This window comes from Colletotrichum higginsianum, chromosome 4 (genome assembly GCF_001672515.1).
Source record: "Colletotrichum higginsianum IMI 349063 chromosome 4, whole genome shotgun sequence".
Taxonomy (NCBI): Eukaryota; Fungi; Ascomycota; class Sordariomycetes; order Glomerellales; family Glomerellaceae; genus Colletotrichum; species Colletotrichum higginsianum.
In genome coordinates this window covers 1,059,885-1,082,811 of record NC_030957.1, presented here as the reverse complement: position 1 = coordinate 1,082,811, position 22,927 = coordinate 1,059,885, and the positions used below count along the sequence as shown (strand labels likewise).

At 57.1% G+C, this 22,927-nt stretch overlaps 3 protein-coding genes across 3 annotated transcripts; 1 reads left to right on the top strand and 2 right to left on the bottom strand.

Moving 5' to 3' along the window:
* Positions 1-31: 31 nt before the first annotated feature.
* On the bottom strand, positions 32-2,005 carry CH63R_05651 (Pescadillo-like protein; the record flags this gene model as incomplete). The annotated part of the gene is made up of 1 exon (XM_018300626.1): positions 32-2,005. One exon carries the CDS (start codon positions 2,003-2,005, stop codon positions 32-34), a length of 1,974 nt encoding a protein of 657 aa, XP_018158476.1.
* Positions 2,006-2,591: 586 nt separating this feature from the next.
* Positions 2,592-4,000, top strand: CH63R_05650 (GPI transamidase subunit PIG-U; the record flags this gene model as incomplete). Its single annotated transcript, XM_018300625.1, has 3 exons — positions 2,592-2,748; positions 2,812-3,079; positions 3,142-4,000. The coding sequence occupies 3 exons, from the start codon at positions 2,592-2,594 to the stop codon at positions 3,998-4,000; spliced, it is 1,284 nt and encodes a 427-aa protein (XP_018158475.1).
* A 364-nt stretch (positions 4,001-4,364) lies between these two features.
* Positions 4,365-5,941, bottom strand: CH63R_05649 (Mitochondrial import receptor subunit; the record flags this gene model as incomplete). Its single annotated transcript, XM_018300624.1, has 2 exons — positions 4,365-5,527; positions 5,788-5,941. The coding sequence occupies 2 exons, from the start codon at positions 5,939-5,941 to the stop codon at positions 4,365-4,367; spliced, it is 1,317 nt and encodes a 438-aa protein (XP_018158474.1).
* Positions 5,942-22,927: the final 16,986 nt, after the last annotated feature.

The following is a 22,927-nucleotide window of genomic DNA, read 5'->3' as shown; positions in this document are numbered from 1 at the left end:
AAACAAGTAGCTTTTTATGGTCTCATTCTCTTCACGCCTTGGCCTTCTTGTTGAGCTGCTTCTCCAGCCTCCTCCTCTTGGCACGGAGCTTCTCGTCCTCGGCGCTCTTCTTGTTATTAGTGTACTGCATCTGCTCAAACAGCTTTCTCTTCTTCTTGCTGAGCATGCCCTTGGCCCGCTCAATGTCCTCGGCCTCCTCGGCCATCTTCTTGGCGTGCGCCTTGCGCGCCGCCTCCTTCTTGGTCTTGGGCTTGGTCTCCTTCGGCTTGACTGCGCCGCCCGTGAGCTCGGCCTCAAGCTCGAGCTGGCGCTGTGCCTCCTCGTCGTCTTCCGACTCGTTGGCCTCTTCCTCGTCGGCAGAGACGCCGTCAAGATCGGATCCCTCGCCGTCCTCCTCCTCGTCGTCGTCCTCAGAACCGGCAACGTCCATGCCGCCGGCGTCCGCCTCGTCGACGTCCATCTCGCCGTCGCTCTCGGCAAGTGCCTCGCCCTCCGTCTCCTGCTCCTCGAGAGGCACAGTCGGGTCGTATGCGCCCTGGACCTGCCTGACGAAGGGGCTGAGATGGGGAGGGAGCTGCGCGCCGGGGGCGTACTGGTCCGGCTGCTTCAGCTCCTCGTCATTGACGCTGTCCCAGACCCACTGGGGCTGGACGTATGTCCGGCCGGGAATGCGCTGGTTGGGTGCCAGCTTCTGGGACGTCTGGTTGTCCTCGCCATCGCCTCCCTCGTTGTTCGCCGCGTACAGCTGGGGACGGTCGACGATCTGGTGGGTGATGGAAGGATCGCGCTCATCAGTAGTGAAGGCACCCTCGCCGAGGACGGCGTCCCAACCGATGCGCTTGCAGCCGAACGACCGCAGGAGGAACTCGAGCGGTTGTCTGGGCGTCTCACGGGAGAGGAAGAATGTGCAGTTGCTGAACAGCTTGGCCCTGTCCGAGCTGGAGTGCTCGGGCTGGAGGAGGACGTCGCCGCCGGGCGCGGCAGGCTCGAACTTGTCGATGTCGTTGGTGGGTTCTTCTGTGGATTCGGTCTGCTCCTCCGTCGCGGTCTCGTCGTCGGCGTTCGAGTCCTTGAGCTTCTTGATAACCTTATCGACCGCGGCCTGCGTCTTGGGGTCGACCTTGTGCTGGGTCTCACCGTTGCTGGTCTGCTTCTTGTCCTCGAGCGCGGCCAGGTTCTGGCCCTCGAGAGTGAAGGCAGCGAGCTCGGCGGACTGGTTGTCCTTGTTCTGGTCGAACTTGGGCGGGTACTTGAGGCCGAGGGCCGTGTACAGGCGGAAGTTGATGAAGCCCAACAGCGTCATGTAGAACTCGACGAAAGTGCCCATGATGCGGAAGTCGACGTCACCAACGACCCTCTGGTTGAACTTGTAAGGCACCAGCCACAAAACGTCCTCGCCGTGAATGTTTGCCTGGTAGTAGATGCCCTTGATCGAGAGGAAAGACTTGGTGACGCTCTGCGAGACGATCAGGTAGTGCTGGAACTCGAGGCACAGGCGCTCACAGCGCGCAATCATCTTGGCGGGGACGGACGAGGTCGAGGGCAGGTTGGCGAACAGGAACAGCATGGACAGGCAGTCGTCGAGGTCTCTCACAGCGTCGACAAAGGTCGGGTATCGCTCTCTGATGACGTGGTCGAGGGTGTGTCTCGGCTTGCCTGTCTCCTCGGGCCTGGCCGCGTTCTTCTCCAAGCGCTTCGCGTCGCCGACGTTTCCACGGCCGAGAGCGCGCGAGATCTTCTTCTCGAGGGCCTTCTGGTCGCGGAACTTCTGCAGAAGCGGCTCGTGCAGGAGGTACTGGATGTCCTTTGCGTAGTAAAAGGTCGTCGAGGCGGTCGAGGACTTGGAAACCTTCTTCTTGCTGCGCGGCTCGCGAGGGTAGATTCCCTTCCAGATGCAGAGCTTGCGGAAGTCGGGCAGGCTGATCTGCAGCTTGCGGATGGCCTGGTTTCTGGTGACATAGTTCTTGGCCGCTCCGGCCTGGCCCTTCTTCTTAATCCTGCCCATTTTTGCGAATTGGTGTGGTTGTGTTGTTGCGTCGAAAGTTGACGAGGGTGCGTGTTGTTGTTGGGCGGGTTCACAAGCTCTCAAGAACTTCAAGAACTTCTGGCTGTGGCGGGGCACCCTTCTCGACTTTCTCGCTGAACTTTTTTTCCATTGAAATTTTCTGCCAGCGGTTGACCGCCCAGAAATCTGCCAGAAGAGGACTAGTCTCAATCACTATCACGGTTGATTGGTCGTCGCTATCTAATCAGTGAAATGGCCCCAGCTCCAGGGGTTCAACCCACTAAAAGAAGGGCGACTGCACTGGAAGCAAGGCTGCCATTCGCTGGTAAAAGCTTCCCGATCCTAGCGGACCTGCGCCGCGTCCCCGGTCCACCGTCACCGTTCAGCCAGGTGTCATTCATGGTCCACCCAACTCAGCTCTTACCCCCCCGTCTTTACCTTATTCGTCCCGTCTCCCGCCCGAACGTCCAACGACCCGCGATCCGTCCCGCACATCGACATCGACATCGACATCCTGCGACAGAGATTCCTCGGCCTGTCCTCTGTCTTGCCACTTCCTCCTGTCCTCCGGGCCATGGACTGAACAATGACCGGCGGCACAATCACAAAGGGAGGCAACAAGACGGGCGTCTACGCTGCTGCCGCGGCGCTGCGTCTTCTGCTCTTCGTTGCGTTCCCCGGCCTGCCTGACCTGCTGACCGGCCGCGTCGAGATCTCGACCCCCGTGACAAGCTTCAAGCGATGTAAGTCTCACGCTCTCCGATTGCAAAGTGAATTTGTTTGCTAACGGCCTGGTTAATCCACAGTACAAGAAGGCCTCTTCCTCTATAACCACAATGTCTCTCCATACGACGGCGGCGTCTACCACCAAGCGCCTCTCTTCCTCCCGCTCTTCTCACTCCTCCCGGATTTGAAGTCGCTGCCGGTCTTCGCCTATTTCCTCTACATTCTCGTCGACATTCTGACCGCGGATGCGCTCTCCAGAATTGCCGACTCAGGCGAGGCCGGGTCCTCGCGCCTCTTCACCTCCCCGCGCCGCGGCAAGAGGTGGAGTGGCCTCGTCGTCGCATCGCTGTAAGCATGACCCCCATTCCAACCGTCGCGCCGAGGCTCTTTCTGACTGACGCCTTCCGTAGCTTCCTCTTCAATCCCTTTACAATAGCAACGTGCATCGGCCGCTCCACCTCTGTATTCTCGACATGCGCCATCCTCCACGCCGTCGCGAAAGCAATCTCTGGCGCGCCCCTTGGCGCAATGGTCGCCCTCTCCTTCGCAACGTACTTGTCGATGTATCCCCTCCTCCTGCTGCCGCCGCTCGTCCTCCTCGCCTACGACCGCCAGGACCCTTCCCGCCGCATCGCATCGACCGCGCGTTTCGCCCTCACGAACGTCGCCGTACTGGCTGCCGTCCTCGCCGCCTTATTTCTCATGTCCTTCCTCCTCACGGGCGGCTCCTGGGAGTTCCTCTCCAGCACTTACGGCGCCCAGCTCACGCTCAACGACCTGACGCCCAACGTGGGGCTGTGGTGGTACTTTTTCGTCGAGATGTTCGACTCGTTCCGCCCCTTCTTCCTCGCCGTCTTCTGGCTCCACCTCTCGAGCTACGTCGGCCCCCTGACCATCCGCATCCGTTCGCAGCCATTGGTCGTCGTTACACTGATGGTCGGCATCTTTGCCATCTTCAAGCCGTACCCGTCCATTGCCGACACGAGCCTATTCCTGGCGATGCTTTCGCTCTTCCGTCACCTCTTCCCCCTCATGCGCTACACCTTTGTCGGCGCCGCGACAATCATGTACGCCTCGTTCCTCGGACCGGCATTCTATCACCTGTGGATCTACGCCGGCAGCGGCAACGCCAACTTCTTTTACGCCATCACCCTCGTATGGAGCCTGGGCCAAACCTTGCTCGTGAGCGACCTGACGTTTGCGGTGCTGCGTGACGAATGGGAAGTCGAGCGGCCCGAGATGGTTGGAAAGGAGATCCGGCAGATCTGAAGATATCTTGGGGGGGCACTTGTCTTCGGTTTTATACGTGGCGCTTTGAAAAAGAAAAGAGAAAGAGATGCGAGGTTTTGCAATCGCCCGACATGCGGGCCTTTGCATCGGACACTCGGCAGCCTAAAACGGTAGCATAAGGGGGTCTATGTGGACTCTTAATGTAAACAATAATTGAAACAGAATTGTACAAGTTCTAGTGTGACATGGATGCCTTTTCCCTTCTATATGTGATGGCAGAGTCGGGAGCGTCCTGCCCGTACCCCCCCTTGTGCAGAATGTGAGTTGGCAAGGGCCTTCTTGCGAGACCTTTGATCAAGACCGTCTCCTCGGTCGCCAACACTCGAGACGAATGCCACACCCTCTAGTCGACGGCCAACTCGGACTCAACTACTCTGTGCTCCTTGTCGAAGCCCCCACCCCATCCGGCAGACGGACTCGCCCGCGGCGCAGGGTCGGCGAGTCCCAGCGAGAAGTCGAGCATGGCGCCCAGGTCACCGAACCTGTTGAGCCCCCTCTTCTCTGCCATCCAAGTCTGCGTTCGCATGCCCCAGGGCGGGAGACTGCGGTAGACCCACACTCCGTACGCGATGGCGGTGCCGGCGGCCAGCACGCCGCCCGCGAGAGCGAGCGTTCTCCGGTCCGCCACACCCTTCGCCCTAGCCTCGGCGCGCCGGCGCCACTCGTGAACGTACGCCTCGCCCAAATTCGGCGTCGCCTGCACGACGTTGTCCAGGAAGCGGGCCGCCGTGCGGAATGCCGATGAGGGGGCCACGGCCCAGGGGAGGGCGCCGGGGCTCGTGAGACACTCGTCGCGGAGGTCGTCGGCCATGGCGGCCAGGTGCGAGAACTTGCTGTCGAGGATCGTGCGGAGCCAGGGCTGGGGCAGGTCGACCGCGCGGACGAGGGCGAGGTAGCCGGCGACCAGGCAGTCGAGGGAGGTCGGCACCTCGCCGCCGAAGAAGCGCTTCTTCTCGCCCGGCGCGTCCTCGCCCCGTGCGCGGAGGGCCTCGAGCGGCATGAGGGCGTCGACTGTGATGGTGTGCAACCTGATGCCCCGCGCCGTGCCCGCCTTCATCTCCTCCAGCACGGTCTTCCTGGACGACACGGGTAGGTGCTTCATCGCGCGGTCCAGGGCACTGCCCTGGGCGTCACTGCCGCCGGAGGAGTCGTCCTCGGCGCCGAGCGAGTCGAGCCCGAGGTGCGCGCACCGCGCCGTGGCCTGGTTCCGCAGCATGACGGGTACAGTCCAGCTCAGGGGGAAGCCGAGGACATGGCTCAGGGCAGGACGGGTGACGGCGGTCCAGTTCTCGTGGGTGCCGTAAAGGGCGGCGTCGAGAAGGGGCGCGAAGTGGGCGTCGATGTGGGCGCCATAGGCGAGGGCGTCTGCGCGCTGGGACGGGGTAAGGCGCGAGTCGAGATCCAGGTCCCACGAGGGGGAGTGCGGCGAGAGGGAGGCGAGATGAGATGCGATGGCGACGTACCCGGATACCCAGACGCCGCCAGCTTTTAGGGCTGGGAGGCGATCTAAGGGGGTATTGTCAGTGATGTTGCATTGTATTCGTCATAGTTCTTTGTGAGTTTGAGATGATCAATAAGCCCTTTGTGAGGTCCTTTGTGATGAGTCGGCATAATAGGACCAACGCCGCGTGGTGGGTGGGGTCATGTAACGGTGCGCCTTGATGGATACATAGAGAGAAAGAGACAGGGGCTAGACGTTGTAAAGAAAAGGGGTGGAAGAGCTGGCTGTGTAAGTGAATCGAGGATGAGGGCCGATGTAGACTTACTCGATGTGTCGACGGCGGGGTCATTGCTCGCGACCAGACGCCATTGGGAACTCGGGAGGGCAGTGTGCAGGTATGCGATGGCAGCCAGACACTCGGCGTCAACGGAGGGGAGACCGAACGCCGGGCCCCAGACGTAGAGTTCTAGGACGTCCATCGTATGTGTGTGTAAGTGTAAGAGAGTGTGCGTGCGTGTGTGTTCACCAAGCGCCGGCGTGTGGTTCCAAGGGGTGTACTCCGTCCTTGATTCGACCGAGACTCGCGCCTCTTCCAACGCTAGGGCAAAGGACTTGTTGGCAAAATGATGGACTGAGGCGTCTGTATTCGTTGCCGATGACTCAACAGTTTGGAACTAAGACCAACAAAAAAAAGTGCGAATCCCGAAGGCAGCAATCGTCGCAAAAGCGCACTTTGGTACGATGCTGTAATGGTACCGATGTCGTTCAGGCAAAGAAAACGGACACCCCTGTCACCACTTTGATCGCTTCAGCGGCGCGAAGATGCCGTCTGGGTGCTGAGTGGAGAGAGCCTTTGCAGCTTTGCACTCGGCAGAGACTCACGTGGCAATAAGCAGATGATTGACGGATAAAACAACTGATTACATAAGAGGATGCGCCGCTGAGTCAGCTGGAGACGAAAGGGGTTCTTGGTGTCTCTCCTCTCCTGGAAGCCACGATGCGGCGGTGCCCCACTCCCGTCCGCCACGCGAGATCCGGATTTCCCTTTTAGGACAGAATCGACGACCCCCTGACGATCCGGTTCCAAAAGACTCCCCAAAACACGCCGCCTCCCGCTGGCAGCAGATCTTCAAAGGTTCTCGTTTATTTGTGTGTGGCTAAAACGACGACAGACCTATGAGGACAAGACAAGGCGAAGATGAAAGTATGAGCCAGTGAGGTAGCGTGCAGGCGCACCGCGGGCTAACGAACTTCCCCTGAGGCCTGCTTGAAGACCGTGCTTCCACAAGAGGAACAGAGAGAGGAGGAGGAATCACCGAGCCGCCGAGCCGCCGCCGCGAACGACTGAGACGACGACGGTGACGACGACGATGAGTCTCCGTGCAGGAAACTCCGCCACCGCTAAGGCAGGTACACGAAACCGAACCCGCCGGTCTACTGCGACCGAACGGTTTGCTGGCCCGACTTTTTGGGGGGGGAGGGGCGCGCGCGGGCATGAACTAAGGACCATCATCTAATTCCGTCCAAATTCCAGACACGTCAGAAACATCGCGGGCTGGGGAAACATATTGACAAAGAGATCGACGGCGTGCGTGCGTGTCGGGGAAAAGACCTCACAATCCGGAAGACTTCGTAAGAGTATGATAGAGGACAACCCCCCTCGGCCCTTGTTTCAAACAGATTCAAACAGTTCGTCGAGATCGTCAAGTGGAGGAAGGGGGTTTTGGAAAGCCCGTCAATCTTTTGGATTCCCATCAATACAAGACGATCTCGGAGGAATGTGATACACCTTATCCATTCCTGGCCGTCCTCCGAGTGAAAGCGGTGTCACGTTGATGAAAGGGGGTCTGAGGGGTCGGTTTTGTCGTTCGTTCCTCTCTACCTGACGTGACGTGCCGCCACCCCCAGTCCCTGCGCATACCAAAGACTGATATCCGTTCCCCGTACATGGTCTCTCCCTACCCGAACCCAGCATAGCTTAATCCGTCCCGTCCATCGGTGACGAATCGAAGCGTCGTGTCGTGCCTGAATCAATATAGATTATTTTGGATCGAGGGGAGGGGGTAGGAGTATAGGAACGACGGCTACGGGCAAGTGGAGGGGGGGGCCGCGGACGTTCTGATACATTTCCATACTTTTGGGAATAACCTCGACCAAGGCGTGGCAGCGGAGAAAGGTCGGTACCGCACCGACGTCCACGGAATCCCGACCCCACAGTGGGCTCCGTTTGCTTACCCAGCCCGCCGGCCGCCAGAGTGGGCAGCATCTCGCATTGTCGTGCTCTCCCTCATTTCATTCCTCTCCTCTTTCCTCCCCCTCTCCCCTATCGGCCCTACGCTTCTCTAGGAAGAATCACGGACGTCGAGCTGAAGGGGCGGTCAAGGCAGCCTTCTTTTTGATTGCGCCGTCATGCTACTGTAGAACGCGCATCTAGCCCGTGGGCGAGGCGCATGTCTCCTATGCGACGTAATGAGAAAGGGAGGGACGGGACCCTTTTGGGGGTTGGGGGGGGGGGGGGGGGGGGGGGGCATAAACGACGGCGCCGGAATCTACCGTCCGTTAGATGTCGTCTAGGTACGGTCTGTGAGTTCCTCGCCCCTTAACGCCCGGGAGATTGGGAAATCATCTCTAGCCTCGATCTAATATAGGGGTCCAACATTCCACATCCCGTGCCGTGACCGCGTACCGTTTGAGCCCCTTTTGGTTGCGACTTGTGAGCTTCTCAGCCTCATTGCGTTCCAATGCCTCTGTGCACAGGATGGGAATATTGAAGAAAAAAAAATTGGAAAAAAAAAAGGGGGGGGGGGGGGGGGGGGGGGGGGGGTTCATGAGTTCCGTCAACAGATCTCTTGTGGTTGTACCCATGTCCCGTACGGAGTAAAGCCCGCCAGACCAAGCCCCGATGAGGCTTCTTGCGTAGTCTGAACCAAGGGTATCTGCCCAGAGCCATATCCGTACTGTATTTAGTATTTACGGACCCTGGACCCGCGCATCACGAGGCCTCCTCTGCGGCCGACAGCTCGTGGAGGTAAGTGAGTTGTTGGCTAACTCTAACCGCCCACAATGGCTTCGTGCTCGTCCATGACGGGTCAATGACCTGACTTCAAGGGTAACATCCGGAAAGGAACAACAAAGTAGAGGAGAAGGAGAAGAAAAAGAAGAAGAAATAAAGACGCCCGCGCCCATCGCGGAATAGCTCAAATTCAACTAAAGCCCCTCCCCATCCCCTCCCCCCATCCCCCCGTTTTCGCCGCCCCTAAGGCATGTGTCTGTCCTGCATCTTCACTTAGGCGAGATGAGCGTTGCGAGAACCACACACACACACACACACACATACACCCACAAGCGCTCAGATTTTGACTTACATCACAATTTGACAACGCAAAACCGGTCGAATCATAATCGCGCTTTACGGCATTCGGCTCAGACGACGTGACATGCGGGCGGACTGGTGCCAGAAGGCCGCCCTGCCCTGCCACCCTGGCCTGGACTGCCACGCGCCTTACCCGCATCTATCTCTGTGTGTGCATGTGTCCCTCATTCTCATTCTCCCCGTTGGGGCTTGATTCCCCCCCTTCCTATCCCGAGCCAAGAGAGGAGGAGGATAAGGAGGAGGAGGAGAGCAAATTGAATAGAAATCAAGAAACCACTCAGAGGAGCAGGTAGGCGACGGAAGATCTCATGAAGATCTCTTTCATCCGCCTACCCTTCTCTCTTCGGGCTGCCTTCCTTCGTTCGGTATCGATCTTCCTCGAGTCGGTGTATCACATAGAACACTCTCAGTCCATAGCAACGTGTCGGATCGTCTCCATAAGGGAGCAGAGGGAGGAGGGATATGCTGCAGCTCATATCGATACGCATTACTGCAACAATGGAGTGGTTCCTCCCTCCCCCACCCACCTTGTTTTTCTTGATCAAGTCGATGATGAAAGGCCCATCGAAGCAAGACCTTTCTCACGACCTCCCACCCCGTGTACGCCCCCCCCCCCCCTGCCTTGTATCTTTATCCCCTTCCACGTCCAAGTGAGGATGCGGCTGCTGATCGGGCCGGGTCGGTTATGCGTGGCCTAGTGGAACTGCGGTAGGTGGTAGCTGGGGCAGGTTAGGTTCGCATGCCCAGTCTACTTGTGGCCGCTGCACCGTAGCATCGACAACACGTCCGCCAACTTCTAACCCCCCTCCCAGGCCGGCTCTCTTGGCCCCCTTCTTTTTTTTATTTTGAGGGGGAGGGTAAGGTGGCGGTCGGCAAGGACGGGTAAGCGAGGAGGGGGAGGGGGTTGTCGGATTTGGGAGGTCGGCTCACCCAGCCCCGCGCGTCGTCGGCGGCTTGTACGGGCACAGCAAGGTGCGAGAAGCTTTTTGTCGTAATGGCCAAGGGAACGAGCATGGAGGGGGTTCCCGGTGTTTCCGCCCTCCCGTCTCGAGACGCAGCGCGAGATTTTGTTACGGGCGGCCCATTTTGAGTAGAGCAAAGGTCACAGTTGCGCGGCGGTGGAGCGGTGGAGATCATGTGCTTTTGGTTGTGTACGTAGATGAATTGTTTGTTTGGGAGACGTGTAGAGACGTGTAGAGACGTGTATTATAGAACTCTCATATAGAACTGGTCCGATGCCAAAGGCATGGACAGAATCCCGTAATACCGAAGAGGATAAATGAAAACTAACTCCTTGTCCACCTCTCATCCTCCATCAACTTTCGATGCTATTCCCAAGTTGCTGGATTCTTCGATACCTAAGACAATCGCTCGTAAAATAAACTTTCCGTCGAATCCATCCGTCTCTCTGAGAAAGGGAAGGGGGGTATCGGCGACGACAAAGTGGAAAAGAATAAGGGGGGGGGCTTGAAAAAAACCCCGGCAATGCTACTTGTCTAATGATACATGGTTGTTGATGTGTGAGTGCAGACGCAGATGAAATGCGTGATGAATGACGTTTGTGTTGTTCCTGGGTCCCGTAATGATGCTTTGCTCGTTTCGTTTGGAAGTAGGTCATGGATTAAAGATTGTTTCTGGTTGATCTGCTGGTAAATCCACTTGGGTGTTCCGAAGTGGTGGCGAAAGAACGAGGGGAGGGCGGGTGATGGTGTTACAAAGTAGTAAGTGGGTTGAATATTGCGAGGGGAAGAGTCCAGTCTCGCAATCGATGACGAAGCCAAGTTGAGGGTGTGGGAGTTTGTTGCTTGTTCTCGGTGGCGTGCAGGAGCCCAGCTCTTGGGAACGCGGGCCGGCACGAAAGCAAAAGGCAGCAGATGTGTTTTCGAGGCCCGTTACGAAGGCCGCCTCGAAGAGACTTTGGTCCCTGTTCCGTGAGGTGGAAATCTGCTCCGGTTCTCAAGAACCGCTGAGACTCGGGAGATCCTCCGTTCATGGGGGTGTGGGTGGGTAGTGGGGGTGAGATGCATGCATGGCCAGCACATGGACGGATGGCGTGCATGGTCGAAGGCCGAATAGTATTCAGTGCGGGTTGCCAGAAAGGGCCGACGGGTTGTGCTGTCGATTGTGCGGCTGCGAAGATGGGGCGTTGTTATTGTTGCTTTCGTTCGCAATTGATATCCAGGGGAACTGTTGTAGGGGTTGCATCCTGTTCGTCCTTGTTTGTTTCGACTGCGAAGCCAAGATACCGCGGCAGCTCCCAAATCATGGGTGATGAAGGCGGTGATGGATTCTCTTCAGCTCGTGAGCCGGAGAAGCCAGGAACCATGAGAAACGAGATAAGCCGGAGTCGTCATTGTCGGATTGTTTGCGCAGGGAGCGCTATTCATCCTGCCGCTCTTAATCCCTGGTTGGCAGAGGAGGAAGAGGGCGCTGGGGCGGGGGTCCCGGGCAGGGAGGGAGTTGCGAAGGGCGCTGGGAAGGCATGGTGACGAAGTCGTTGTTTGCCGAGGAAGCCAGTTTGACGGTTGAGAGACAGCTGTGAAGAGCTGTCTAAATGCTGAGAAGCGGTTGTGTGGTGGTGTTGATCTGGGAGAGGAAGACCGTGTTGTAAGAGGGTCTTCGAAGGAATAGTTTGTTGTGAGTGGTAGCGCGGGTTGTGTTAGTCGTTAGAGATTGAAGACAAAGAATCTTGAGATGGATAAGGGCGTGAGAGATATATGTAATCCAAACGGTTGAGAGGTAGAGGAGTAGGTAAGTAGTCTTCTGGTTTGTTTGGTTGGTGATGGTGTTGATCTGAGCCAGAGTCGACGGCAGGTAGTGCTAGGGGGGAAGTCGGGTGCCTTATGTATGAATGCGGCGATGGGGAGGACATTTCGGCTGGCGGTGCCTGTTTGCAGAGGTTGCTGTCCGAGACTCTGCAATTTTGGAACAGCCAGAAACCTTGCAAGGGTGTTAGCCCAGCTCGACCTTGGATCGGGCACTGGCGTCTCTTCGAAGGGGTGGGGGGTGGAGGGGTGGGGAGGGGTGAGGAAGGAGAGTGAGTGTGTGTGTGTTCGTGGGTGAAAGCGAGAAAGGCCAGGGGTAAGTTGAAAAGGGGGTGTGGCAGGCAGCAAAGGGGGTGGAGGTAAAGTGAAGGTGAAGAAAGGAATTGTGGCCGGGTTGGGGGGGGATGAGTGTCGACTATCTAGGGATTAGGGAAATGTGTCGTCGGGGACGAGTACGTCAGTTACTTTGACCCCTTGTACCTGACACTGCCAGTGCCAAAATTAAAGCTTGCCCTGGACGAGCGTCCGTCTGGATTATTGGGGGACGGTAGTGGTGTGGTGTGGTGTGGTGTGGTGTGGTGTAGACGTGGGCATGGGCGTGCGTGTTACGTGGTGTGGTGTGTGGTGGAAGGTAGGAGGAGCGTGGCATTTGTTGAAGACGGTGGTCAGTCAGCGTTGCAAAGACGGTTATGTGTGTGGAAAGAATGGGGCGGCGTGCTTAGCTCCGTTTGGCCCTTTGCCGTATGTCTGACTGAACCGTCAAGACACTATCCCATCTTTCATTTCGCAAAGTCGAAGGACAGCGAGGGGAGAGAAATGGTCGGTCGGGACGGTGGGGGGGCTCGATCCAAACGCTAGCGTCGCACGAGCGTACGCCGTCGGGGAGGTCGAGGTACGTACAGGCACGACATTACCGTTTCCAAAGGTAACGGTCCAAACCCCCCACCGTACCTGTCGGATCCGTTCTCGTCTCGTCTCATCTTCCCGCCATGCCCACCGTCCTTGTCCTCGTCTTCGTCTCCGTCTCCGTCTCCGTCGACTGCACGTTCTTTCGGCTCTCTCATCCTTTCTGGCGGTGACGCATGGCAAGAGTCACCGTGGGGCTTGACCGCCGCAACGCAAGGAAATGAAACGAGCAGGCGTACAGGGGTCATACCCTGCTCTCAGCTTGCGCTTCCCCCTGTCACGCCAGCCCAGTCCACCGTATCCACCTGATTTGGCATCATCCTAAGAACGGAGACGGAGACGGAGGGGCAACTCACCTCACCCAGATTAAGGTAGAGAAAAGGGGGCCCGATCCAGGAAGAGGAAAAAGAAGGGGGGAGCAGAAGAAAAAAGGAGACAGAAATCGGCACCGCCGTCGCTGCCAATGCCATCCCTGCTTTGGATTCCGGTTACGGTTCAATCTCAAACCGTCAGGGAGATTACAACGCTCACCGCTCAACCGCACAACAACCACGCAGCGTCGTCGTCGTCGTCGTCGCACATACAGAGCACACACACACACACACATCTTCGAAAGCTCTCTTCTGATTATCCTTCAGGCTTCAGACGAGGCCCCAATCAACCAGTTACAGGGACAGTATAGAAGTGGTGGCTGACCTGCATTGATTTATTTGATTTGACGACAACACGAGCTGCTTCCCGCCCTCCCCGAGAGTCTAAGTGAAAATGTCCGAGACTCTAAAAGCTCCCTCGGACTGCTGAGACGTCATGACGAGTTCTTCTTTTCTGTCACACAGAACTCGTCTCAACTTGGCCGAGTTTCCAAAGGCGCTGCCGCTCCTTTGTCACGTCCTGTAACAGACAGAACACGGACAAGAGAAAAGTAAAACTCGCTGTGCCCATTCAACGTCGTGCGGACAAACACCTGGCGGAGCCGTCAAACAAGCGCCCGCGTGGCTCAGCCCTTCCGTCTACGTCCGCCTACGTCCGTACTTTGCGAAATGATAGTCGAACGCACGCGCTCTCTTTTTCGTCTTTTTCTGCGCGACAATTTCCAATTCTTCCCTCGTCTGCAGTCGCATTCGTACAAGGCTCACATCAGCGCAACGTATCAGTGTCGCGCCTGTGGCTCGCAACCGCTGCCGCATTTTGAGTTATTCCGACTGGGAAATATGGCAAAAGAAACCCCGTCCCTGCATGCCATGCCATGCTGCAGATAGCGGGGCTAGCAGCTCCGGAGACATTGCTTCAGGCACGACGGATACAGCCCAAAACGAAATTCTTCAGGGGTTTTTGTTGTTGTTGTTGTTGTTATTATTATTATTATTATTTCCTTCTTATTTCTTTCACTCCCTCTCCTGCGTGTTGCTGCGCTGCTGTAGCCGCATCCAGCCTCGCAATCATAGCCGCGTTCAAACCCGCCGCAGCAGCCTGATAGGACGTGCCACTGCTGCATACCGCCCCTCCCCCCCCCCCCCCCCCCCCCCGTTCGGAATATCTCACATTGCCTCATCAGACAATAGCGCTACCTGGGTTCGGTCGAGTTGCCATCTGTCTTTACCGCAAGTTCGTAATCATGAGAAAGCGATGAAGGACACTTGGCCTAGCCAGGGGGTGACCGGGGAGGGGGGGGCTCTTCTGGAGTCAACAGATCATCATCAAATTAGTACATGCTGCCTGTCATCATCCATCAGCGCTTCAAGGGGTCCAGCGGGGACTCGATTCGAAATCGGCCATCTTGCAGCAACAACAGGGCATGCATGGGCCACGGTCAAGGGGAAGCGAGGCCTCGTTTCTTTCTTTCTCTTATTTCCCCTTCTTTTTCATTCTCTACTTCTTTCTTTCTCGGTGTTGGTGAAGCGACAATGACCCGCTCTGCCCTATACTCTCACTCATCTCGTCAATCACTCGCTCTCACTTAGTTATTACCCACTCTCACCCATTCGCCCAACTCAACTCACTCAACATGGGGAAATTGCCCCAAGGACCCCCAAGGACCCTCAAGGACCCTCCCAGCCCCCCCGGTCAGCCTCATGCATGGAAGCTCTCATGGAACGATTGTGGAAGAAGAGAAAAAATGAGGAGAAAGAAAAGAAAAAAAATTCGGACCGCCTCTTCTGATTCCATCGTCTCCGTATGTCAATTTCCCAAATCTCCATTCTCAGCCAGCCCGGTCGAAGCCAACCAACCACCCACCCCCCTCCCCACCAATCCTAACCGGCCAAGAACCAAAAAGCACCTGGCAGGGGGGGAGGACAACCTTTCGGACGCAGTGGCGGTCACGATGTGATACCGAGTGCAACTTCACAATGTTAAAAACTTTTGTGCAAACTTTTCCCAAATTGTGGCCGTGGCCGGGGCCGGGACCGGGACCGGCACATGCCCATTCCAATTTGCGAAGAAATACGGATACCCTGTCATGACTAACGAACAACGGCCCCAAAACGCGCCCTCGTATGCTTAATCTCATCTTCCTTCAGCCTTGCCCGCCGCAACAAAACGCACCGAAACGGTGAGACCCGAGGGAATGTCAGCCAGCCAGTCAGTCACCAGACCCTCCCCTCGGATTGGTCTCCTTGCCAGACAGGGGTGAGGTGAAGTGAAGTGAAGCGAAGAGGAGAGAAGAATGAAGACACCGCCGAACCTCAGCCATGAGGAGCACAACAGCATTTTGGGTTCCGAGACGGCTCGGCTGGGATTACCCGTCCACGCGCACGCGCGGCATTCGGGTCTCCGTCTCTTCACGGGTGTCCCGTCAAGAAAAAGCCTAACTGACAAACAACCCACCCAACGCACACCTACAGGTAACAAGCCGCATATCCGTGTCCGTGCTGTCGTGCGACTCCCCCGAAGAGGGTATCCCTGCGACCTCCCCAAATCGAAAGCCAAGTCCAGCGTTCTCTCCAACCACGACGAGAGTCGACACAGAGTTCTGCCTTGCCGTTCCTGCTACACTGTAACCTTTCTGATAAAGCCCGCGGCAGGGGGAGAGACCGTTCGGGCGTACAATTACTCAAATTCGCAGAAGAACCCAAAGCTTAGACGGCGGGCGCCCGAACTCTCTTCCTGTCATGTCATGACCCGCGGTACTGGGCCTGCAGACCTCTCTCCCTCTTGACTTTGACCTCCCCTCATCTCGGGACTAGCAAACGGAGATTATCACCAACACATGCTTTTTCTTTTCTTTTCCTTCTTCCCTTTTTTTGATTATTATCTTTCTTCTTCTCTCTAAGCCCGGTACTCCGTTTCCGTTCAGCCCTGGACCCTGAGGGGAGGGGCCAGGTCGCACTACTGCAAGTCAACAATTAACAAGAGTTGCGACAACAGCCCAACCCGCCGGCCAGCCAATGGACAATACGGGGGAAGTCAAGGCGTCGCAAACAACAAGGGGGTTGCGAAGAAAATCCCAATGCCTTGGCACTCTGACTTGCTGATTATTGGAGAAGAAGAAAAAGAATAAAATGAGTCAAGGAACTGTAAAGATTCCAGTCGGCATGCCCAAGACCTCTGAACCATTGTCTCGGGTCGATTGGACAGTACCGGTCGTCTGAACTCCTCTCGTTCCGGGATGCTTGGGCCATTTGCCAATGAGAGAGAGAGGGGGGGGGGGGGGGGGGGGGGGGGAGACAAGGAGGGGTTCCTTTTTTCCCACTCTGTCTCATGTCTTCACCGGTGATCAATGTCTCTCAGTTATTCAGCCGTCCGGCCTCCAAGTTCAGCTCGACTATTGCCTCCCCTCTCCTCGGTTTCTTCTTCCTCTTCTTCCCAGGGAGCTGAAGGCCGGGCCGGGGAGGGTTGCAACATTGAGGCTATTCTTGTCTACGCGCGGGATTCGTCGGTGTTTCCCATTTTTGGGGGTCTCGTTGGATCGAGGTTGCTTCTCCGGGAGATCTAATGGCGCGAAATATGTACCAGCGATGCCAATCTCCAATCTCGCAACTTCAGCCCTTCCCACCCCAAGCCGCACTGCATACGGTTAACCCCCCCCCCCCCCCCCCAGCGCCTCTCACCGTTTATGTGCCACCGTGACCTGCCGTTGACTGAGTTTCCGTCTTGGTAGCGAGACCAAGGCAGCTCAGTCTCGGTCTCAGTCTCAGTCTCGTTCCCCCCACCAAAGCAGGTAACTACCGTAATGTGCACATCATCACCGCCTCATCATGTCCCGACCCAATTCCAACCCTTGCGCTTAACCACCCCCCCCCCCCGTTCGCCCAGACATGCAAGTCGAGGTCAGCTGTCCCATAACGTACGCAAGAAACCACACACTCAAGAAGTATCTCTCTCGATTGCAGGAGCAGTAACAGCAGCAAACATCTTTTCGTTGCCATCTTGGCACGTCGCTCGACCACGTTGTTCATCCTCGTGTTCCCGGCCTCGGTATTCGGTCCACCTGGATAAGGACTTACCTGCCTCCCTTTCTGCTGCTGCCTGGTTCCGAATGCTGACGCCGCTGACTGCTGATGGCATCAAATTGCTCCCGGACCACCCCCCCCCCCCCCCCCCTTTGCGACCGTATGTATCCCTGGCACCTCGACCACTTCATACTGCATGTAGGTCGCCCCAGGGGAGAGGCGCTCCTCGGGCCCGTACCGTAACACCGTTGTACTCTGCCCGTCCGATCAGTCTCCAACACAACCTGTCAGCGATGCAATTCAACAGCACGCTGAATTCGTGTCTCGCGGTGGCTGAGCCTTACTCTACTAAGCCTACTTCTCCCAGCCAGGCGCAGGTATCCGTAAATACCTGCTACAGCCCCCTTCCCAAAACACCACGCTCGTGAACAAGCATGTCGCTCATAGGCCGACGATCTTCCGGCTCCCGTCTAACGCAAGCCCCCAACCAGATCTGCGGATCCGCGGCTGTCATCGTGCGATGATCAGAGGCTTGTGGCAAGCAAGATTGGGGGGGAGGAGGGTTTTAGGGACCAGTTTGACGCCGTTCGACAGCCTCCTCCTCCTCCTCCCAAGCCGTCCTGGGTCGTACAACGGTATCGGGAAAGGAACGTGTTTCCCCTTGTGGGATTAGCAACTCCCCCCCGCATGAGCCAGTGAGATGGTTCCGTGGCTGAGAAGCGGTTCGTGTAAGGGTTGGAGGGGGGAAAAAAGACGCCCTCGCGACACTTTCTCGATACGTGCAAGCTCCTACCAGTAGCCCAGGACGAGAAAAGATCAAGAAGGGAAAAGCCACACCCAAAAAATTCGAAGCCGGCCGCGGCGACAAAGACGTCTGCCCACGACTGCTGGGACGGTGGCTGACTGTGGGTTGTTTGGCCCGTGAGTCGCCATGGATGTTGACGTGAAGCTAAGGACTGGCAGATAGATATCTGCTGGGAGGGGGGAAGGGGAGGACGATCACGTATCTGACACTTGTTGCTGTTCCCCTCCTCCGTGTTTTATCGTGTTGTGTTAATGCTCCCCCTCCTCTCCCCTCCCCGCATCATGTCCAGCACTTGTCAAAGCATGGCGTCCGCCACTTGAATCTGAACGCTACGGCAGTTGCCTTTGGACTGGGCCGGCACACAACTGAGCCGGCACACATGCACACGCAGACGTTCCATCTGCCCAGTAATCGACGATGTGACGAGATTGATTCTCATGGAGGCTTGTCCCGTGCAAACCCCTCCCCCGGACATGGCATCAATGACCAAACGACCCATCCCCTTCCCGTCAGACGGCGGCACGAAGGACGCCCGGAAATCCCCAAATGTTCGTGCGGCGGCGTTGGAGGAGGGGGCGGGGGCATGCGACAAGGACGCGACACGGCGCGACACGACACCAGACGACCCGGCCGGTGTGGTCCGTGTTTTATTGATTGATCGCCCAGGTTCGGCACAGTTTCGAGGCTATCTCATCCTCCCCGTCTCTGTTCGTCCAAATCACCCCACTCCCACCCGGCGAGCGCCTCCGAAGCGAGAAGCGAGGAAGTGAGAAACGAGGCTCAGAGGGGGATTAGGAGTGTAAGACCGTGGTGTGGGTTGTGTTGTTCTGCGCGTTCCCATCCTCCCGGGACCGACTCCGCCGTGTCTCTGGCGGGCGGAGCACGGAGGCTTGGAAGAGTCAGAAGCTTATGTGATCCCCTTTCCCTTTCCCTTTCCCTTTGCCCCGACGACCCGGGGAGTGGTCTTGTCAACCTCGCGTACGACATGCGGGCTGACAAGACGCCCTGCTGCTGCTGCTGCTGCTGCTGCTGCCGCCTTGCGATATGCTGTGTCACCGTAAGCAAACAGCACAGCAGGTGTTGCTGACGCCGCAGCAGCAGCACACAAGCGAGATGGAGGTGCGGAGCGGGATGAGCCAGTTCCCCATCTTCTGTCGATGATGTGATGATTCAGCCGTGAATAGTGGTGTGGTGTGGTGTAGTGTGGTGTAGTGTGGTGTACGGATAATGATGGACAGGGCCTCCCGCGATTACGGTCGACCAATGACACCGTAAACGTCGGGCGGCGCGGGAAAGGTACATGTTCTGGAAGTTACTCCCATGCATTCCCAATCCGTCGAGGGGGCCAAACGGTTTGGTCGGTGTACACTGATTGGCCTTCCTCCCCTCTCCAGCAGCGCCAATACGAGAGAGGAGAGGGAAAGAAAGAAAGAGGGAGGAGAGACAGAGTCTGTGATGACACATGGCCGCGATGCATGGTGATCCTCTCCCATGCAGCCTTATCCTCCCCCCAGCCCGGCGCCTGCGGGTTGGGTTGGGTTGGGCGGACGGGGGGTCATGTCATGGATAGGATGGGCTTCATTGTCCATGGAGCTCCCTTCTTGGTTTTGCCCCGAGTGGGCGCCCAGTTCTTAGGCCGGGCCAGTCACGGCCGTTCTTTTCCCTTTTTTTTTCTTTTTCCTCGTCCTTTTTCTTTTTTTCTGGGCCGGCAGAATGGTGATGACGACTCACAACGTTCGTCTGGCGCCAAGGGGATCTTTTGCCCACGGCCACGTTGTTGTCTGTTTTTCATGACTGAAACATCCACGTCCATATCCACATCCACATGCCAAATTCCCACACACACACACACACACACACACACTCACATGCACGCTCACAAACACACACTAAAACGTGTAAACACAGGCATGGTCTACATAGACACACCCCAGGCCCGCTCCATCATCGCGTCGTCTCCACCGGCGAAAAGAAGGTCAAGAAAAAAAAGAGTGAATGGCCCCATCGAAAAGAAGGGCGAATGGAAGAAAAAATGCATTCAACTCCTGCATGACAGGATTTTTGGGCTCTCTCCGCGTGCTGGGTTGGGTTTCCGTGCCGAGGACACCGGGAAAGTCTCTCCTCCCCCCCGCCCCCCTTGGGTCCTTGACCCTCGTCCGTCCCATCACCATCTCCCCCATCGATCCGCCGAGCGCCAAGCAGGGAAACGTTCACAAAGGCGGTCAGCTCACCACCATGATGCCTTGCTTTGAGCCTTGACGGGACTTTCGGTGATGAGTGTGACTCACAATGAGTTGGCGTCTTCATGGCTCTCTTTACCGTCTCTGTCTCTCTCTCTCTCCCCTCCCCCCATGACGGGGCGGCACAGTCCAATAGCAAACCCAGACGCCTGGTGTCTTGTCCATCCAGCTGCGACCAAGTAATCTGTACCCCCTCATCGGACATTTCTTTCCCACTTACAGGCCTCGCTCTCTCACTCCCTCTCTTCATGCGGTGGACCATGCCCGACGAACACCCCCCCCCAAGGCTGAGACGTGCGTCTCTGTGCAAGCCGCGCACCGCATGTTTCGTCTCCATCTCGGTCGGGTACGCCTACATATTCATAGCTCGCGCAGCTGGGCAGCCGCAGATGAGCGAAGGGGGGGGATTCTGATGTAAGTATACGCACACGTACGTCGTCTACGGAGACTGCTGCGGGCTCCTCGTTCTCTTTCCCTCGACGCTTTTAAGAACGCAGCGCCTGCATCATGTGAAGGTCATGGAAGACCCAGAAGAAAAGAAGAAGAAAAAATCCTCGTCTTCAACCAAGATTGTGTGAGAGACTGACAGCTGCTGCCCAACCCCATGTCGATCTCGGTGTAATCTGGGGGGCCCACGACCATGTCGTCACGAAATTGGAAACTCGTCGTTTGACACATTCCCATTTATTCTTTCCACTGGAGGGACGTGGGGATACAACGAAGCGAAAGAAGGCGTCTAGAAAGAGCGGAGCCCCCTCCCCCCAATGATGGAAGCATTCCGAACGACCCATTTCTTCTATTCCGTCCCCCTTTTTCCCCCCTTCTTCTTCATCTTCTTTCCTCTTCGCTTGACGAGGCCGGTGGGCACATGGGCACACGAGCCCATATGGCAAACGGGGGGGGGGGGGGGGGGTTCCGCCGCAAGGGCCGCAAGGCTGGCATGCCGGGATAGCGTTGTCGGCTTCACGAGCCGCAAAGGAGAAAGAAAAAAAAAAAGATTAAGAGGGTCTCGGTCAGCGCGAGATGACTTGAGACGAAGATCAGACCGAAACCATTCCGCCGGGAAATTTCCATTCCACGAACCGTGCGACCCCCGTCGGTGAGAAAGAAGGGGAGAAGAGAGGGAGAATCCCTCACCGTCGTCTCCATACGATGTAAGCCTCTCCATAGGTCCGTCCACACACACCCTCATGAGAGCCTCATTCATCAAACCCCCCCGGAGACCGTCATGTTGGGAACGAGAACTCGGGGGGAGTGTGGCAGGGGGGGGGGGGGGGGGGGGGGACAGACGGAAGACTTTGTCTCGACAACCACACACACCCCCCCTTTGGTTCGCTTCTTCACCTTGGATCCGTTCCGCTGGGTCATTCAGCCAGCCAGTCACCCTCCCAGATCCGTAATGTGTGATGATCCCGATGCCTGCAATCCCACGTAAAGAAAGAAAGAAAAAAAAAAGAAGAAAAAAATCCCAAACCTGCGTTGCTCGGCCCTGGTCGAAAACGCGGAGGCGTCCCTTGCTCATTTCGGCAGCGCCGTCTGTCTGGTTCCCACGTTCGCGGTATCGCCAATGAACGACGACAAGATCCTGGTGGTCTTGGTATGTGTTCACACTCTTTCTCCCCCCCCTCCCTCCGCATCTTGGCTCCAGCCTCGGGGCCCTGCCCGTCTGAGGCGGAAGGATGGACGGGCAAGCGGTGAGGACGCATCACGGGGAAATGGGGGGGTGTGAAAGTAAGGCTGCGTAATGAGATGCTCTCTCCTCCTCTCCGTGGGTTAATTGCAGGGTGAGAGGGGAAAGGGGAGGGAGGGGGAAACGATCACGTTCACCGACTTCTTCACGCCGCCCCCGGCCGTAACGCGAAGATTAAGCTTCGCTGGAGGACTCCGCCGGCTCGCCGCCCGGCTCCCGTGAACGCTGTCAACTCGGGAGGAGAAGCGACACATCGTCATACCCGCGTCCCCGGCATGGGAGGTTTAAAGGAGAGCGCGTGTTAGCGTCAGGGCCCAGCGGCGTCCGGCCCAAACTGTCCCTGGCGCGGCGTCTTTGACGTCGTCCCTTGGCGTCCAAGTCCTTCCTCTTGTTTCGCTCGTGGCAGCTTCGTGGCAGCTTCGTGGCTAAACGGGAACGAATGTCCCGCCACCAAAAAAAAAAAAAAGGGGGCTAGGGGCTCAGGGCAGCAAGACGGCGTTCGTCGCGGCGTCGTTCGTGTCGTTTAGACGGGTTTTTATCATTATTTTAAATGCCCGGCACGCGCACGTACAGACGCGGACGACGACATGGACGACGCGCGATGTAGTGGGAGATGTGATCGATCGCGATCCCGGGAAAAAATCGATGGTGCCTCCTCTCTGACTCTCACCAGTTACCTCTGCCTCTGCCTCTGCTTCCCTTGGCGTTCGGCTTGGCTTCGCCGTGCCCTTCTTGGAATCGTTACCAATTGTCCATCTTTGGAAGGGGGGGGGCTCGTCTTGTTTCGTTTCGTTTCGTCAGTCCGTTAGTCCGTACGTCCATCACCATTCCCCAAGATGCCCCTTTCTTCGTCTGATGTCTCCTTTTACAGTTGTTCTAACTCTGGCCCAGGAACCCGGCCGTCGCCAAGATGAGTCTCTGGGAGACGCGTCCGTCGATGCTTCCATACGGCTCTCGGGGCGCTTCCGTCAGCGCCTCAAGAATAGCACGGGACCGTCTCCGACACACGCAACACTGACCATCGTGTCACATCGCGGTCCCGCACACTATTTTCGGCCTCTCATTGTGTCATTTGTTCGTCGTTCCCGGATGCTCGGGCTCAAGGGCGCCCCCAACGTGAAAGAGCCGCTTAGCCACACTCGTCTCGTGCTCAATTCTCTTCTCTCTCTCTCTCTCTCTCTTGTGTCTTTTGGCGCGACGCCCCTCTACTTCCGGGTTTTCCTGTTCCTGAATCCGTGTCCCCCCCTGTCCCTGTTGAACCTGTCAAAGAAAACGAAACCGCCGAAAGAGTTTGT